Raw genomic sequence first — 18,087 nt, forward strand, 5'->3', positions numbered from 1 at the left:
AGGAAAACAATTTCCTTGCAATAAGTTAGCAGTAGTAGTTATAAAAACATATGTATATAAAGTGGTATGTGATTGTGTGTGGAAGGATGTTATTATTATTAAATAGTTTGTCATTATTTCTTGTCGAATCTGGAGTAGTACTTCTTTGAAATTATGCCGTCCAGCGTCAAAAGACCCAGAGCGCCGGCGGTTGTCGCTAAGACTGTGGAGTTAGGTTTTCCCTTCAAGAATCTCACGTTGTGGTTTGCGTACCCGTTACATAAATAACATACCACTGAAGAGTGCAGCAATAAGTTGACCAAGACAACGGGATTTTGCAGTTCTAGAAGGCAGACCTTAGCCACGTCTTGCGTCTTATTGACAAAAGCTTGGAGGTAACCCCAAGCGACTGCAGATGCGCTATTTAACTGTGCCTTCAGATGTTCAATGGCGCATTCCTTCTTGTTGTTGTGGTGATGACCGTCGTCAGAGTTGGCATTTGGGCTAGCGTTATTGTCGTGTTTAGCACTGGCGAAAAGAAAGATGGTCATAGACGATATATGTTAGTCAAACGAAACAGGCAGAAAAGGTTGGGGGAAACGTTTCCGATATTAGTGCACATACGTTGCAGACATGTTATACGATGCTGGATGGATATGTTTTGTTTGTAATTATTCGAAAAGAGGCACGTCGGCGGTTTCGGTTGAAGTGGGCACATTGATCGACAGTTTATATACGCAGGGACGATTAACGGGAGAGGAGGTAGCGGCGGCGTCATTGGCCGCTGGCCCGGGGTAGTAAGGCAGGGGAAGGGGACGGTAAAAAAATAAAACGTAGTAAGTGGGATAGTAGAGATTTGAGGAGTTGAGGCAAAAACAGAAGGAGAGAACGAGAGGGCAGATAAGCAACAAAGGAATAGAGAACAGGGGAAAAAAAGATTAGGATGAGAAACGGATTATACCAGTTATGGTGTGTGGCGAGTGCAGCAAGAGGAGTAGTTAGGAACTCATTCGCAAGGGCCAATTCGGCCATGTGTGGGTACGTGCGTACGTCCACCGTGTTGAGTCAATGGACTCGTGACAGACAATGGGAAGCAGCTAAAGCTCTATCACAACGGGCCAGGAAAGAGCATGCTACAAATTAGTACACAAACACACACACACATACATACATACATTTATATACATACATATTTTGAATGCGCAGTACATAGAATCTCCTTTTGCTTTATGAATGAACTCATTCATGCAAAGTCAAAGGAAAAAAAATAAAAAAAATAATAAAAGGGCGAACGGGAAGACAAGAGAAACATCAAGCAACCGAAAGTAAAAGCCGAGAACGACTCCACAAGTGCGAGGATCGCGACGTCTCTAACTTTAGAAACAGACCGTCAACCATCAAGTCCTTTCCTCATTCCGCCGCATTCTTCAATCCCTCCAAAAAAGAACGCTTCTATGACAAAACTGGTTAGTAAAATTGGCCTTGAAACAATGGAAGCAGTTATTGCTCTCGCCTCTTCCCAGCAAGCGCCTTCCTTCGCTTCCTTCTTTCTCTCTTTCAGAACTCTCTCAGCAGTGCTCTCAGATCCCTCTCTTCCCCTTTAGCAAACCTGCAATACATTTATATCCCGCGAAAAAGCTTTTTCCCCTATGAGAAAACAGTACAAAATAAACTGGGAAAAAATATAATAAGAAAGGCACCAGTACGTTAGCAATGAAACACACTTACCGCGAACCCACTCCACCCTACACTCCCTCAAAACCCAGGGCATTGCAAAAGGAATATTAACAACGTTGGCCGATTCTTGGGGGATAAGCAAGCTCATCCTATTACATCAAAAAAAGAATCAAAAGACACTTTCTCTTGCAAACCAAAAATCGAAACAAGATCGAAAAACTTCCCAGTGCAGCACCGCTGGAAGAAAAAGACAAGTGAAGAGAGCCACAACCAGAGCGATTCATCCACACTAGCGCCCCTTACTATAAATGTCATCTCCTCGTCTATTATAGTACAACTTTCCCCATTAAAGAAAAACCAAATTCCACTTTGAACATAAACAGCTCGGAAAGACAGGGAAGATCGTGGAGCGAAAACCCAGGCTTAAAGAAAACAGAAAGCAAAAAAAAGAAAGCAAATAGAAAACAACTGGAGAAAAACGAAAGCAATAACCTTAAGCCGCCACCGTCTCAAAAACCAATTTCGAAAAACCATCATAAAAACGCCCTATGAAGAAACCATAAGCGAAGAAAATAACGGAAAAAGGAGTGAGACCTGACATTAGCGGAAAACAGCCCGCCTGGAAAGTCCCTTCCCGTCCATTTTATTATTTGGGTGCCAAAAAATGTGTATTGTAACAAATTAAAAGGTAATGAGCCTCATTGAGGTCATTTCAGTTGTTACACTGAAAAGAACAGATACTACACTTGATCTAAGCCAAAAGGCAAAGAGATTCGTGGGGATTTAAGAAAGAATCAAGAATAAATAGAACCGGACAACATATGAAAAGAAGCAAACTACTCATCGGTGAAAAAAGATTGTAGAGTCCTTTTTATATGTTTCCACCGAGTGGCCCATCGGAAACGGGAAAAAAAAAAGAAAAAAAAAAAAAAGAAGATGGAGGCTAGCTTGTATTTTTTGCCACCCACACCCATACACTACATTATCTTGCATGCGCACAATCTATATCACTATTCACGTAGAGCAAGTGCGAAGACCTCGGCGGTTAAAAATGTTTAGGTATATATATATAAGATATGTTATTTAATACATATAATACCTTTGTCTAAGAAGCTCCGCCATCCTGCTGCAACTGCTGAGCAAGCTGTTGGCGGCGCAACTCTTTGTACCTCTCATCCTCCGCAGACCCAACCCTCTGCAAAAATTCTTGCCGGGCCAAAAATCCATCCTTGTTGTGCAGAACTAACTCATCGTTAAGCCCAGCACGGTCTACATAGCTAGCCCAGTCCAGCTGGGACTTTTCCAGCGTCGTTAGCTTAGGTCGTAGCCCACCAGAGATGATCTGCTCCAACAGCGGCGGCCTTTTTAGTGGCCGCCGCAAGTGTTTCCGGCTCTCACTGAGACTAGTCTCAATTGTCTTGTCTGGTTGAGTAGGAGCAGCAGGCGCCTGCTGCGCCTGCTGCTTGAATTTTAAACTATTTAGATATTCTTGACCCTCCGCACTGCTACGAGGAACCCACTTTTTCTCATTAATAGTTTCTCCGGCGAACTTATAGTTTCTTTCGATGAGGATCTTGTCCTCCTGTTGCACGGCCGTCGTCGACCCAGACTCGTTGGAACTGCCTAAAACAGAACCAACTTTTCCAGAACTGCTCAAAAAACGATCCCGACTCGCTTGCTGCAACTCTTCCCAGATGCTATTTACTTTTGCGGGGATCGACTCCACAGCTAGCGATTCATATTTATGTGTCTTCGCATATTCTTCTTCGGCTTGCCGAGCTCTTCTAGTCTTAATCAGTCCGCCACTCTCGCTTTCTATACGCGAATAGTCCACTTTGCTTCTGCCCTTGCCTTTGCTCTCATTATCGTCATCGCCATCACCACCATCGCTGGCGTCGCTATCGTCACTACCATCGCCCAATTTGTCTCTTTCAGGCTGGAAGTCCTCGTCCTCCTCTTCAATGTAGTCATCCTCTTCCTCCTCTTCTTCGTTGGGTGTAATCTTTGTCTCTACTTCTGGCATTTATTTGCTAGTGGTATTTTTTTCTTGAGGCGTTTTTATTTCTCTTGCAGAGTTTCTACTTAGTTATTGTCTCTTTGTCTTATTTGTTAATTAATCTTATTCTTAATTCTTAATCTTCGCTGTTAAATTCACTTTTTTTTGTCTTTCCCCGATATGGTACTTACACGAAATATTATGATACAAAAGAAAACACGCACATGCTTGTCAACGATAAATATACACCTAATCATTAGCCGCACCAGTAACCGTTTTCATATTCGTACTTATCTATAGCCACATCTACTCTAACAATTGCAATCTCCAAAGCACCATAAAATAATTTCTCTCCAATACTTCTTACCGCAATTATGTCGACGGAGACTACAAAACCATCGCTCTCTACTACACCAGCTACTGTACTCGTTTCCCCCAATACTCTCAAGCGGAAAAAGGGTGATGACACCAGTGAGGAACAACTGGAGGCAGAGATCAAACGAGTGGCCCTGGAGGATGCTGACGGCCACTCTGGAAACGACCACGATTCCCCTGATAATGTCCCCTCTCACGTGCATTTACGAATGCTGTGCCTTGTCAAACACGCTTCACTGATAGTAGGACACAAAGGCGCCACCATATCCAGAATAAAGTCAGAAACCTCTGCCAGAATAAACGTATCAAATAACATCAGGGGTGTTCCTGAAAGAATTGTTTATGTGAGGGGTACTTGCGATGATGTGGCCAAGGCATACGGAATGATAGTGAGAGCGCTGCTAGAAGAACATGGAAGCGAAGACGGCGGAGAAGACATTGAGGTCTCCATCAACCTGCTGATTCCTCACCATCTCATGGGTTGTATAATTGGCAAGCGTGGGTCTCGATTGAGAGAAATTGAGGATTTGAGTGCAGCAAAATTATTTGCATCTCCGAATCAATTGTTGCTGTCTAACGACAGAATTTTAACCATCAACGGGGTGCCCGATGCTATCCATATCGCCACTTTCTACGTTAGTCAAACTCTGTTAAACTTTCAGATGGAATTTCCGCAGAAAAAATTGAAGAGGTCCATATATTATCAGCCTACTCAGTTCAACTCAGTGTTAATAGACCATAGCCAAGCGAACGCCATTCTTCATCAAAGAAACCACCAATATCATCCAAACGATAAACTACTTACCTACAGACCCAACAAAAATTTACCTGTATCATCTACTTTGTTGAGTATGGCCACACCGCAGTATACCACCGCTAGCGTGGCAAACGCAACTGCTTTTCAACCAAATTTCGTTATTCCTAATGTGACAGTCTTGGACGGGCCCCTTATCAGTCCGGGACCCAGCAACCATTTATTAATGAACTTCGTACAGCAAGAAATATTCATAGATGAGAAATTTGTGGGGAATGTCATTGGCAAAGATGGAAAACATATAAATTCGGTCAAGGAATCCACAGGTTGTTCGATCATTATACAAGATCCTGTAGAAGGCTCTCCGGAGAGAAGGCTTACAATAAGGGGTACGTTCATGGCTTCTCAAGCTGCCATTATGTTGATTGGTAATAAAATTGAAATTGATAGATCAAATGCTGAACGTAAAAGAAGATCACCTCTCTAAAAGTACTGCTAGTCAAGAAAGCACATAGAAAAATGTAAAAACAAAAATAAAAAAGCAAAAAGAAACAAGGCAATAAATCGAATGAGTATAGATATATAAATATCAATAGAAATATGTACACGGAATTATTTCTTTTTGTAATAAATTGATCAAAAGATTATGTATGTATTTTTTTAGGCTCGCTACGCGCTATTGCAGCAGTTACTAGTAAATAAAGAACTCAGGAAGCATAAAACAAAAGAGCTTAAAGTTGCCAGTCAAAGAAGCTGTGAAACGAGCACAGCGTTGTAGTCACAGTATGGAACATACCCTTTCACCTTTACAACAAGAAGTATTGAACAAATATAAACAGCTTTCTCTAGATCTAAAAGCTCTGGATGAAACAATAAAGCAACTAAACCACTCGCAACACCGACAACAGCACACACAGCAAGAAACTGTATCGCCAGATGAGATACTACAAGAAATGAGGGACATAGAGGTCAAGATCGGCTTAGTTGGGACATTGCTAAAAGGCAGCGTGTACTCGCTCATTTTGCAAAGAAAGCAAGAACAAGAGTCTTTGGGTAGCAATTCTAATCAGTGATCTGGTGCGAGGAATTGTTCCTGATGCCTTATTTTTTTACAGCACACTACATTGCGCTGTGAGTTGTAATAATATAGTATATATATGCTAATTAAAAAGAAACATGATTCAAACTTAAGGTGCATTACGAAGTAAGAAATACACATAACAATATATATATATATATGTACTTAAATTGTATAAATGACAATCTTACCATCTAGTCCACAAGAGGAAACTTGAGTGATTTGGCCGTTGGATACTGCGAAAGGTCTTAGTTCCACAATGGCATTTTCATGTGCGCTTTCTTGGACATCTGTGCTAACTTTACCCTTTAAGTCTAATTCTTTGAACTTCCTCAATGCGGAAATACCAAAAGTTGAACCTTCATCATCATTACCACTTAGCTCGTTAGTGTTGCCTGATCCGGTCAAGGTTGAAGACTTGCCATTGTCAGATTTATCTAGGTTCTTCGCAAATTTCCAGCCTTCAGAGGCTTCGCTGAATAATACCGGATGACAAGAGTACCCCCCGCAAATAATCTCGTGGTCGTTGATCCACACTAGTGATCTGTATGGTAACCCCTCCGGAGCATTGACACATTGCACTGGAGATTGGTAATCGACAACATTCAAAGTACCATCATGCGCTACATAAGCAATTCTTTCCATTTGACTTCTCCATTCAACATCATGGATATAAGAACCCTGATACCATTCCCTGATCAAACAACCAAAAGGGAATTTCTGGCCCCAGGGTGATCCGGCGACGGATTCCTTGGAATCCAAACCCTTGATGAACCCACTGAAAACACGCATAAACCCATCAGTACCACCAGCAGCTAATAGCACTCCATTGGAGTGCCAAGACAGGCAATTGATAGTAGATTTGATGGGTTTCTTGATGTGCTTGGATACCCACCAATTATTCTCGTGCTCGTAATAACAAACGGCAATTATTCTAGCACTGGACCCAACCGCAAACTTATAACCGTTTGGTGCCCATGTAACTGAAGTAGCTGCTCTGTTAATACGTAGAAGCACTAAAGTGGGCTTGTATGTCCCATCACTCAATGGCTCCCAAACGTAAGCATTACGGTCTTGGGAGCAAGTAACAATACGGCCATGTATCGAAATGTCCACAGCGGTAATAGTTTTATCATGATCTTTCAAGGTGGCGAATAAAACTGGAGAGGAGTTGTTTGAAACTCTATACACAAGACAATCTGTTTCGCACGTAACGGCTAAAACAGATTTATCTTGAGAAAAGCAATGGGAATAAATTGGCGCCTTGACCAATTTATAGACGGCAACAACAGACTTGTCTTTAGAATTGGAAAAAGACATTAGGAGACTCTCGACTAATATACTTTTGATTTTGTTTACTTTTCCTTTTTTCTCTTTGTTTCTTGTCTGGAAGCTTTCTCGACTAAAATTGCACTTATTTGACCCTTTTTCATTATAGGCAAAGCGCGGGCGGGTGACAAGAAGATTCGATAATTGTGCAACTGATAACGAAGGATTTATTATCAACATTGTTGTTAAAGAGTAACATAGAGATCTAAGAAATGACTGTGTTTGTTACCGAAGGAGTGATAGAGATAGTGTTTTTGTTAGCCAATTCTCTTTTAGAATAGGCTTCCCCTGTAGAATTAATGGTTAGTAGGTTTTATCAGATCCCAGGTACACATCGGCCACCATCGGCAATATCTTCTTCAAATGAATCGTCTTCACTGTTGTCTGCTAGACGAATAAGTCAAACATATTTCAATTATCAGGCGACCCCTGAATGCCAAAAAGTTTCTTCCAGATATGATCCCGATAATCCAAACAAGGACAAGTTAGGAACATACGGTGGAGTGTTTGTGCCTACTGCATTGAATGTATTGTCTATCCTTATGTTTCTTCGTTTTGGCTTCATTCTGGGTCAGTTAGGCATTATATGCACCATCGGTCTTCTGTTGTTGAGTTACACCATTAATCTTCTCACGACGCTAAGTATATCTGCTATATCTACAAACGGGACTGTTAGGGGAGGGGGTGCCTACTATATGATTTCAAGAAGTTTAGGGCCTGAATTTGGTGGATCTATTGGGCTTGTTTTTTTTCTGGGGCAGGTGTTTAACGCAGGTATGAATGCAGTGGGTATTATCGAACCTCTGCTTTATAACTTGGGATATTCTGGCCAAGGCGAGCCTCCTGCGGCTTTGGGGGAGTTACTACCGAGAGGTCATTGGTACGAATTTACATATGCCACAATAATACTTTTCCTATGTTTTTCTGTGGCTTTTGTTGGCTCGCAAACAGTGTCAAGAGCAGGGAACATTCTTTTTTTGGTACTAGCTGCTTCTATATTTTCCATCCCATTGTCTGCGCTGATTAGGTCACCGTTCGTTGAAGGCGGTATCAGTTATACCGGCCCTGCATGGCAAACCTTCCATGACAACCTCTTCCCTCACTTGACAAAGGGTGCAGCAGGTTCCCTACTCAAAGGTAAGGAGACATTCAATGATTTATTTGGGGTTTTCTTTCCCGCTACTGCTGGTATATTTGCGGGCGCAGGAATGTCAAGCGAATTAAGAAAACCTTCCAAATCCATTCCTAAGGGCACTTTATGGGGTTTACTATTCACCTTTATCTGTTATGCTGTTGTTGTCTTCTCCATGGGTTGTTCCATTCCAAGAAAATCATTATATGGTGAAGTGCAGATTATACAGACGATCAGTTCCGTCCAGTGGGTTATATTTATGGGTGAAATGGCCACATCTCTTTTCTCCATCATTGTAGGGATGCTTGGAGCTGCTTATGTGCTAGAAGCCATTGCAAAGGATAACATTATTCCAGGTTTGGAGATTTTTGCTGATAAACCGTTATATTCATTGATTTTTACTTGGATTCTGACGCAGCTATGTTTGTTTTCAGATGTCAATAAGATTGCCACCTTTATCACCATGACATTCTTGATGACATTCGTGGTCATGAATTTGGCGTGCTTCCTGTTAGGTATTTCATCAGCTCCAAATTTTAGGCCCTCTTTCAAGTACTTCAACAGATATACCACAGCAGCCGGCGCATTACTTTCTGTTGTTGCAATGTTAATTGTTGATGGCATTTCAGCATCTGTTCTGTTTTTGGCTATGATTTTGCTTTTCTTATTTATTCATTACTTTTCACCACCGAAATCTTGGGGTGATGTGTCGCAAAGTTTAATCTATCATCAAGTAAGAAAATATTTACTTCGCCTGCGTCAAGACAATATTAAATACTGGAGGCCTCAAATATTGCTATTTGTAGATAACCCAAGGACGAGCTGGAACTTGATAAGGTTTTGCAATCATTTGAAAAAAGGTGGTTTGTATATCTTAGGCCATGTAGCGGTAACTGCGGATTTTCCGAAACAATTAAATGAACTAAAAACCCAACAAAAGGCTTGGATGAAGATCAGAGACATGGCAGCAATAAAGGCCTTTGTCCAAGTTGGGACTGGTCCCTCCCTTATATGGGGAATCAGGAATGTTTTTATTGGTTCAGGATTGGGAGGTATGAAACCAAACATTACCGTTGTTGGTTTCTTTGACCTCGAAAATTATAGAAAGCACAGGCCACAAAATAGCAACAACAATACCAATCAGAAACCGGTAGAAATAAAAGCTACCGTGCCAGGTAGCTCATGCTCTGATATTAGAATCAATGTTCCATTGCCTACAGATGAGTGTAAAAATGAAACCAAAGTTAACGTACAACAATGGGTTCAAATTGTTGAAGATCTATCACTGATGCAATCCAATATTGCCATAGCGCATGGATTCAAGAATTTAGAGATACCAAACAAAAGGGACCGTTGTTTTCCAAAAAAAACTATAGATCTTTATCCCATTCAAATGTGCGGAAAAGTTGAGGCAAAGGGTGATCAACCTGCGTCTATCACTACTAACTTTGATACTTATACACTTATACTACAATTGGCTGCCATTTTGATAACTGTTCCTGAATGGAAGCACACGCACTCGCTTCGAGTTATTTTATTTGTTGAACAAGAATATCACAGAACGAACGAAGTTCAGCGAATGAAAAAATTATTACAGGTTCTAAGAATCGATGCGGAAGTTCTGGTAGTGTCTCTGGATCAATTCAGAGTATACAACACAATTGTGAAGGGAGACCCAATCGTGTTCGATTATGTCAACTCGAAATTGGCTGATAATGAATGGTGGAAAGATTTGGTTGAAGCTCGTGATACATTGAAACCAAAGCGGAGATTTTCAACTATTGAATCTCAAACGATAGCAAGGCAATTTACACAATCGAGAAAATATACTTCTGGAGTTCAGAAATTGGGTGTCTCATTTACAATGAATGCGAGCATGCCGACTAACCGCATTGATACTCCATGTGAGAGTGAGGATTCTGATTTGGATACAGATCTTACATCAATCCGCGATGCCTTCTCAGCATCGACTAACGTTCCAGTAGGTAAGGATTTAACGACTAGATCGAAGACTGGTTCCGACAGAACAAACTTGCTCGTAAAGAATTTACAAAGTGATGTGTCAACACAATCATTAAGGCCCGTTTTCTCGAGTAATACTTTGCCAAGGACGAGAGTCGTGGAAGATGGTACCGGTGAACAGCCAACCCTGATCCCAATTGCCGAACCGGATCTCTCAAATGGGAACGGTATCGGGAACGGAAACAAATCAAAGAAACCTGTTCTTCCCGAATTATCACCCTGTTGTTCTAAAGATAGTCTAGTTACAGCAATGCAAAATTTAGGTTTTAATGATCTTCCAAGTACTGCTCAACATTTGATCCTGAACGATATGATGACACAAATGTCAAGGAGTTCGGATTTGATCTTTTCAACGCTACCGATTCCAGCCCTTGGAACACATGAAGATCATGATGCAAGTTTACAATATGTCGAAGACTTGGATATTTGGTTGGAAGGTTTACCGCCATGCATGTTAATCAATTCGCAAACCATGACTGTAACTACTGCATTATAGAATAACACATATATTGGTATGCATTTTCCCAGGTCTTATTTACTAGATATATAAATTTTGTAATACGGCCGAAATACAGATGCTTCATAATGGGGTTATTGTTTCTATTCAATTTTCTTTTAGTTGGGTTTTTCGCTTTCAGGTTCGATATACTGTCTTACTTTGCGGAATGCAAACATGGTGTAGAAATACGAAGCAGCTTCCTTCTCATCTCCTTCAACACCATATCTACCATCAGATCTTTGTAATCCTTCCCTCATTTTAGGCGAAAACCTCTCCATCCATTTGGGAATTTCCTGGACGAAAAATTTATTGAAAGGCATTTGCGATACTAATTCCAAACCGTATTCATCAGCCAAACTTCTTAGGGTTTCGAAAGGAACAACGTACTCAGGGACATTATCTATAGCATCTTCTAGCCAATAAGTATACATTTGGCCATAAGGAGATGTGAACTCATAATCATTCTTTTGGTATGTATTATTCTCAAATGTCACTTTATAAATGGAGTTTCCCCAAGATGGTTTTTCCACATCTTTGGGGAATTTATTCAGTTTATAACGGATAAATTCGGAATCAGGGATAGTGCCAAAAAAGTGGCCACCAATTTTGAGTGATTTGGCCACATTTAGTAAAGCTCTTCTTGCCTTTTCTTCAGTCTCAAAGGCATAATGCAAACAAAATTGCGTCGAAACGATATCACACGGAAATCTACAGTCTGGAAAGGGCTCTACTGCAACGCCTAATGATTCACCAAAGCAATCACCAGTAATTAGGACAACTTGGTAGTCTAGATTTCTCATGGACCGGTATCTCTTATGAGCTTCTTGGATAGATGCATTGGAAATATCAATACCAATAAACTGTGAAATACCTGCCGCGCCATATTTTCTTAAATCACCGCCTTTTCCACATCCGAGTTCTAAAACAACGTCTCCAGGCTTCGTGTATTTGTCGATTAGCATATACTTGATTGCATTGTTGAAATTACGAAGTTTAATAATAGGTGATAGATTCCTCCTAGCCCGATTGGCGATTATTGTACGTTCATTATAGTGCTCTCGGACAATCTGGTCAACATTTATGGATCTATTTGCGGTCATTTCTATCTCATGTCTTTTTAATTGCTCTTCTCTTAACTTTTGAGCACGCTGTTTACGTAATCTTTCCTCTTGATCATACCTTTCATGCCTTCTCTTTTGAATTTTAAACCCAGGCTCCGTTTCAATGGGTGAAGCTGACGCCTTAGGAGTAAGGGCAGAGCTGATTTGCAAAATCGGCGATGATCCATTACCATCAGTAGGCGCATTGGCAGTAATTTTGGAGTCGCTTTCTAGGACGGTGGATGATTCACCACCAGTAATTGAGCCGTACTGACGGTCATAATCTTCCTGTGACATCCATATTGGCTTCTCTGGTTTGATTGACATTTTTTGCTTTTCTAACACGAATAACGGTTAACTCGTCGCCACAATACCTGACACACTAATCGAAGAAAGTTCTGTGTGAAATACTACAATAATAAATCTTTAAATTCATGTTGGACCTCTTGATTTACCATTACCCGGATTCAATAAATTAATTAAAGTCACATAGAGTAGATGAACTGAACTAAAGGTGTCAAAGTTTTTCATAATATAATACAGCGTCAAATGATCCAAAAAGGGAAATCATATTTCTGTTGCTTGGGTTTGTTTGAGGTATGGAAACTATTGATTCGAAGCAAAATATTAATAGGGAGTCTTTATTGGAGGAAAGGAGAAAAAAATTAGCAAAATGGAAACAAAAAAAAGCACAATTTGATGCTCAGAAAGAGAATCAAACTTCACGCAATAACATTGTTACTAACAGTTTAGGGGCTCAGCGGACTGCTGACAAGTTTACGGAAAGACAAGAACAAGTAAAAGAAAAGCTCCGGAAAAGAAAAAATGAATTTGGAAAGCCTGACGAGCGTATGTCGGTTAAGCCCTCGAAGAAAAAGTCAAAGAGAAATAAGGTGAGGGAGAAAATATCCTTCGATTTTAGTGATGACGATGATGCTAAAATAGGACATGCTTTTCGATCGAAGGAGCACCTTCAGAAAGTAGCAGAACATGATGATGAAAAAGATCCACTTGATGAGTTTATGACATCATTAAAGGAGGGAGAGGTTAGTACTATCAAAAGCACGTACGACAGAGGTGACATTCTTGATGTAGAGGATCAACTAGTTGCACTTGAGGGAGCCGATGACGAGAATGTTGAGGATAATACGGATAGTTCTAACATAGCGAAAATTGCTAAACTGAAAGCAAAAAAACGTGTAAAGCAAATTTATTACTCCCCAGAAGAGCTTGAACCATTCCAAAAAAACTTTTATATAGAATCTGAAACTATTTCCTCAATGACAGAGGTAGAAGTTGAGGAGCTCAGACTCAGTCTGGATAATATCAAAATAAAGGGAACAGGGTGCCCCAAACCAGTTACAAAGTGGTCACAATTGGGACTCTCAACGGATACTATGATTTTAATTACAGAAAAGTTACGCTTTGGCTCCTTAACACCTATTCAATCTCAGGCGCTCCCCGCTATCATGTCAGGCCGTGATGTCATAGGAATATCGAAAACTGGCTCCGGTAAGACCATCTCCTATCTTTTACCGTTGCTAAGACAAGTTAAGGCTCAACGACCATTGTCAAAGCACGAAACAGGACCGATGGGTTTAGTTCTGGCCCCAACTAGAGAGCTAGCTTTACAAATACATGAAGAAGTCACTAAATTTACAGGAGCAGATGCATCCATTAGATCCGTATGCTGTACGGGTGGTTCTGAAATGAAGAAGCAGATCACTGAGCTTAAAAGAGGTGCTGAGATTGTTGTTGCCACACCTGGTCGATTTATTGATCTATTAACTCTAAATGATGGGAAATTACTCAGTACTAAAAGAATAACGTTTGTAATAATGGACGAAGCAGACAGGTTGTTCGATTTAGGTTTTGAACCTCAAATCACCCAAATCATGAAAACTGTTCGACCGGATAAGCAGTGCGTTCTATTCAGTGCAACTTTTCCGAACAAACTACGCAGTTTTGCTGTAAGAGTTTTACAATCTCCAATATCTATTACGATCAATTCAAAGGGACTGGTAAACGAAAACGTGAAACAAAAGTTTAAGATATGCCATTCAGAAGATGAAAAATTTGATAATCTATTACAGCTTATCCATGGGCGCAGTGAATTTGTTGACGAAGTTCAAACTGAAGTTGACGGAGAGTCAAGTGATGTTGAGGAAGTTGATGCTAAAGCCATTATATTCGTATCAAGTCAGCAGATATGTGACTTTATTTCAAAAAAGCTGTTGAATGCTGGAATCGCGACTTGCACTATTCATGCAGGTAAGCCATATCAAGAAAGGCTTATGAATTTAGAGAAGTTCAAAAGAGAAAAGAACAGTATTCTTCTCTGTACGGAGGTTCTTTCAAGAGGTTTAAATGTTCCTGAAGTGTCAGTGGTTATTATTTATAATGCCGTAAAAACTTTTGCGCAATATGTTCATACCACTGGAAGAACTGCCAGAGGAAGTCGCTCAGGCACTGCCATTACGCTCCTGTTGCATGATGAATTGTCAGGTGCTTATATATTGAGCAAATCCATGCGTGACGATGAATTGAAAGCTTCAGATCCTCTACAAGTAAAAGAACTTCACGAAATGAGTGGCAAATTTGAATTCGGTATGAAAAAGGGTAAGTTTAGGTTGTCGCAAGGGTTCGGCGGCAAAGGACTTGAGAATATTAAAAGTAAAAGAGAGGAAGCTCAAAATACTGATTTGGAACTAGAAAAAGGTGACAAGAAGAGCGATGAACTGGAAAAGAAAAATAACAATCTTCGTGCAGAACATGACAATGAGCCTGAGTCATCTGCACTAATTCCGAAACTCAAGTATGAATTGTTCAAAGAGCCCACGACAGACGGGACACTTATCTTTTACGCCAAGGTTCATATTAATGATTTGCCCCAAATTGTGAGATGGGAAGCGACAAAGAACACGACCTTATTATTTATCAAGCACGAAACCGGATGTAGTATAACCAACAAGGGTAAATTTTACCCTGAAGGAAAGGAGCCAAAGAATGAAACCGATGAGCCGAAACTTTACTTATTGATCGAAGGCCAAGATGAGAAAGACATACAATTAAGTATTGAGTTGCTGGAGCAAAAAGTCAAGGAGGGAGTTATAAAGGCTGCAAGCTTGTCTCTGAAGAGTACGAAGTACTAATTTTGGAAATTAACGCAGTTTATGGAGCTATATACTTTCTTCTGGAAATGTGGGAAAGTTTTCAGGGTGGTAATTTAAAGCATATTCAACCATAAAAAAAAAAAGAGTATTATTAGGAAAAATAAAAAACAAAATAATATATAATATATGATGTAAAAAAAGATTTTGAAATTTTTATCGATTCGAATAAAATGGAATTTATAAAATTGGAAAAAAGTCAATGAGAATTCATAGGATATAATGAACGGTAGATGCTTTGAAAAAGATAAATTATTAAAAGAGGAAAATAAAAGCGGAAAAGCAGATAAAACAAAACATGGAATAAAAGTAACTTCAAAAAAATTTATCAAGAAAATGGTAGGCTTGAAGAATATAATAATAATTTTTTGTTTGGTTTGAGATGTGATATGACAAATAAAAAATAATGAAATAACGATAAAAATAAGGAGGGGAAAATCTGATAATCGAATAATAATATTAATAATGGTGAGTTTATCACATCAATTCATAGGGAATATAAATTTGAAATTGTTTACTCTTCTTTCTTTTTTGTTCTGGAGAAAGAAGGTGGAAAGTGAAAGGATATTAACTTTAAACACACGTTGGCTTCAAATTATGTAATTCAGGAATAGGAATATCGTTAACGATTAAGGCTTGGAATTGGTTCAAAACCTCTTGCAACACGGAATATTTGACAGCGGTGCCTGTGGTTAATCTGGCCAGCTGTCTGGAATCACGGCAATATGGAGAATAACGTTTAACAATTTTCAAATACAAAACCATTCTGCCGTCAACGGGCATCGATGAAGAAGTAGCGTCTGCAGCAAATTCATCAAACGCGCCAGAAGCAGTCGCCGCTTGTAATGCTGGGTGAGAGTAGAAGTCCATTTGGTTTTGAGGATTGTTGAACAAATGCTCAGATGTTGGCGTATCCATTGGCGTTAAAGATGGCGAAGGAGTTGCAGTTCTGCTTATTTGTGCACTGTTCATGTTACTTTTCTTAGAATCTCTGTCATTTTGAGTCCATGTGACAGTAGCATCTCTCAAAGCTGCCCAATCCGCATTGGCAATGAATCTTTGGCCAATTTCATCTGATTTGCGGATTAAATCCATCCATCTTTGAAGAATTTCTGTATTTGAAGCATCATCGACAGATCCCATAGACTTTAATAGGATTCTATAAGCAACTATGGTCTTGGGGATGTGATAAGCCTCGTAACTCTTATCGATGTATTCCAAAATACTGCGGTCATGCCAGACAGTGCATTTAGCCAAGATGATGTTGAAAAAAGGTTCATCTATATGCTTGATGTTGTTGTAAGTTTGAATAACATTCTGTAAAGTTCGAAAACCTTGCATCTTGTCCACAGCATAATTTTCAAAAAAAATGTCGAAAAAAGTGTCATTCAAAGATGAAGAAATACCATGGTTGACATTCCTACCATAATGAAGAGAAGACTTATACCAGATTTGGTAAATGTGGTTAAAATCACGGGTTTGGCTCCAAATGTTTCTTAAAAAGGATTTCACGTAAGAAACTTGCAAATCTATCTTGTATGGCATTTCATCATTTAAAGCTTTGTCAAAAAAGGTTTGCGCGACATTCAAGTCTTTGCATTCACCAATGAAGGAAAGATGTGTTTCTATCAAATAGCCGTATTTCATTTCAGTTGATTCTTGACATAATTTTTGAAATAGTTTGAGAGCCATATCGTTTTCGCTAGCAGATAAAGAGGCTCTGATCATCCCAACAGAAAGATTTGGATGGAAATAATTAATCATCGAAGAGGATTTTTCATATAGAGCTTGAATTTCTGGATAAGAAACACCATTGTCGTATAAGATAGGTAATATAACACCGACCACTCTTGGATTCAGAAAAATATTAGATGTGTAGGTATTTTGGCCATTGATGGCGGCCTTCCATATATCGACAGCTTCCTCAAACAACAGAAGCTCCTTAAACGCAGTTATTAAATGCATAGCACCGTATTCGTTCAACTCCACCTTGCCGTTCAGAACATCTTCCGAGATCTCTCTCAAAGATTTGCAGAGATAGTTCGTCATTTCTTTGTGGAAAGATTGAGAGTCGTAATCAGGTTTCTTGTTCATTCTCGTCAATTGGTTTCTATTAGCTCTCAACCCATTGTGAAGTAGGTGCACAAGTTTAGAAACACGATCCGAATTCAATTCTGGTGTAGTGAGTAGATCATGATACAACCCCATCGCTCTACCTATAGAATCCCAAAATAATGGATTAGCGTTGGAATTTGGATGTTCCGAATGATGTTTCATGTTTTGACGCCTTGGAGTCTGCGACATGTAAAGTGTCTGTGAAACGCAATCTTCGAAGGCGCAAACCTTATGAAACCATGGGGAGTCTGGACTAATTGAGTTGCCTTGGTTGGAGTTACTGTACTTGTTATGATGATGGTTATTTTGATGATGGTTACGATTGTTATTGTTGTGATGATTACGATTATTGTTATGATGATTGTTACTATTATTGCTGTTATTTTGAGCTACACGATTGTTATTGTTGGCTCCAATGTTGCCACCAAAGTGAGGAACAAAATGGTTGGCTGGGCTCACCTGATACGTAGCGAGGGCTGGATTATTAAAAGTAGCAGGTGTGTAAGGAATGGCATAGTTGTGTTCATGGTGTTCCATAGCGATTGTACCGTTAAATTTCATCGGATGAGTCAGCGAATTCTTTGTCTGGTGTGGAACAAACTGATTTGGGGGTTTGCCCTTCAGTACTTGTGTTTGCTGAGCTAAACGGATCATAGGATGAGATCTGCAAGATAGGAAAGCAATTAGAGTAAGAAATATTAAGCTAACCACACCTTTTTAAAACCTCGATCCAACTTTAGAACGTACTGTATTCAAGGAAAAAAAACTGAGAAAAGAATGGAAGGAAAAGGGTTTCTATAGATATAATCAATGCCATATGTAAGTTGACTACTGAACGACAAAGTTTCTTTATTGCCCTAT

General features: G+C 39.7%; 10 protein-coding genes across 10 annotated transcripts; 5 read left to right on the top strand and 5 right to left on the bottom strand.

Moving 5' to 3' along the window:
• Positions 1-113: 113 nt before the first annotated feature.
• Positions 114-530, bottom strand: OM14 (Om14p; the record flags this gene model as incomplete). The annotated part of the gene is made up of 1 exon (XM_033908927.1): positions 114-530. The coding sequence occupies one exon, from the start codon at positions 528-530 to the stop codon at positions 114-116; it is 417 nt and encodes a 138-aa protein (XP_033764818.1).
• A 392-nt stretch (positions 531-922) lies between these two features.
• Positions 923-1,123, top strand: COQ21 (Coq21p; the record flags this gene model as incomplete). The annotated part of the gene is made up of 1 exon (XM_033908928.1): positions 923-1,123. One exon carries the CDS (start codon positions 923-925, stop codon positions 1,121-1,123), a length of 201 nt encoding a protein of 66 aa, XP_033764819.1.
• A 1,638-nt stretch (positions 1,124-2,761) lies between these two features.
• Positions 2,762-3,679, bottom strand: SWC5 (Swc5p; the record flags this gene model as incomplete). The annotated part of the gene is made up of 1 exon (XM_033908929.1): positions 2,762-3,679. One exon carries the CDS (start codon positions 3,677-3,679, stop codon positions 2,762-2,764), a length of 918 nt encoding a protein of 305 aa, XP_033764820.1.
• A 347-nt stretch (positions 3,680-4,026) lies between these two features.
• On the top strand, positions 4,027-5,268 carry PBP2 (telomere maintenance protein PBP2; the record flags this gene model as incomplete). The annotated part of the gene is made up of 1 exon (XM_033908930.1): positions 4,027-5,268. One exon carries the CDS (start codon positions 4,027-4,029, stop codon positions 5,266-5,268), a length of 1,242 nt encoding a protein of 413 aa, XP_033764821.1.
• Positions 5,269-5,566: 298 nt separating this feature from the next.
• On the top strand, positions 5,567-5,854 carry DAD3 (Dad3p; the record flags this gene model as incomplete). Its single annotated transcript, XM_033908931.1, has 1 exon — positions 5,567-5,854. The coding sequence occupies one exon, from the start codon at positions 5,567-5,569 to the stop codon at positions 5,852-5,854; it is 288 nt and encodes a 95-aa protein (XP_033764822.1).
• Positions 5,855-6,024: 170 nt separating this feature from the next.
• Positions 6,025-7,179, bottom strand: ARC40 (Arc40p; the record flags this gene model as incomplete). The annotated part of the gene is made up of 1 exon (XM_033908932.1): positions 6,025-7,179. One exon carries the CDS (start codon positions 7,177-7,179, stop codon positions 6,025-6,027), a length of 1,155 nt encoding a protein of 384 aa, XP_033764823.1.
• A 308-nt stretch (positions 7,180-7,487) lies between these two features.
• VHC1 (Vhc1p) lies at positions 7,488-10,838 on the top strand (the record flags this gene model as incomplete). Its single annotated transcript, XM_033908933.1, has 1 exon — positions 7,488-10,838. One exon carries the CDS (start codon positions 7,488-7,490, stop codon positions 10,836-10,838), a length of 3,351 nt encoding a protein of 1,116 aa, XP_033764824.1.
• A 119-nt stretch (positions 10,839-10,957) lies between these two features.
• Positions 10,958-12,268, bottom strand: ABD1 (mRNA (guanine-N7)-methyltransferase; the record flags this gene model as incomplete). The annotated part of the gene is made up of 1 exon (XM_033908934.1): positions 10,958-12,268. One exon carries the CDS (start codon positions 12,266-12,268, stop codon positions 10,958-10,960), a length of 1,311 nt encoding a protein of 436 aa, XP_033764825.1.
• Positions 12,269-12,540: 272 nt separating this feature from the next.
• On the top strand, positions 12,541-15,093 carry PRP5 (DEAD-box RNA helicase PRP5; the record flags this gene model as incomplete). The annotated part of the gene is made up of 1 exon (XM_033908935.1): positions 12,541-15,093. The coding sequence occupies one exon, from the start codon at positions 12,541-12,543 to the stop codon at positions 15,091-15,093; it is 2,553 nt and encodes an 850-aa protein (XP_033764826.1).
• Positions 15,094-15,684: 591 nt separating this feature from the next.
• Positions 15,685-17,880, bottom strand: SPAR_B03340 (uncharacterized protein; the record flags this gene model as incomplete). Its single annotated transcript, XM_033908936.1, has 1 exon — positions 15,685-17,880. The coding sequence occupies one exon, from the start codon at positions 17,878-17,880 to the stop codon at positions 15,685-15,687; it is 2,196 nt and encodes a 731-aa protein (XP_033764827.1).
• Positions 17,881-18,087: the final 207 nt, after the last annotated feature.

Source organism: Saccharomyces paradoxus, chromosome II (genome assembly GCF_002079055.1).
Source record: "Saccharomyces paradoxus chromosome II, complete sequence".
In the NCBI taxonomy this organism is placed as follows: Eukaryota; Fungi; Ascomycota; class Saccharomycetes; order Saccharomycetales; family Saccharomycetaceae; genus Saccharomyces; species Saccharomyces paradoxus.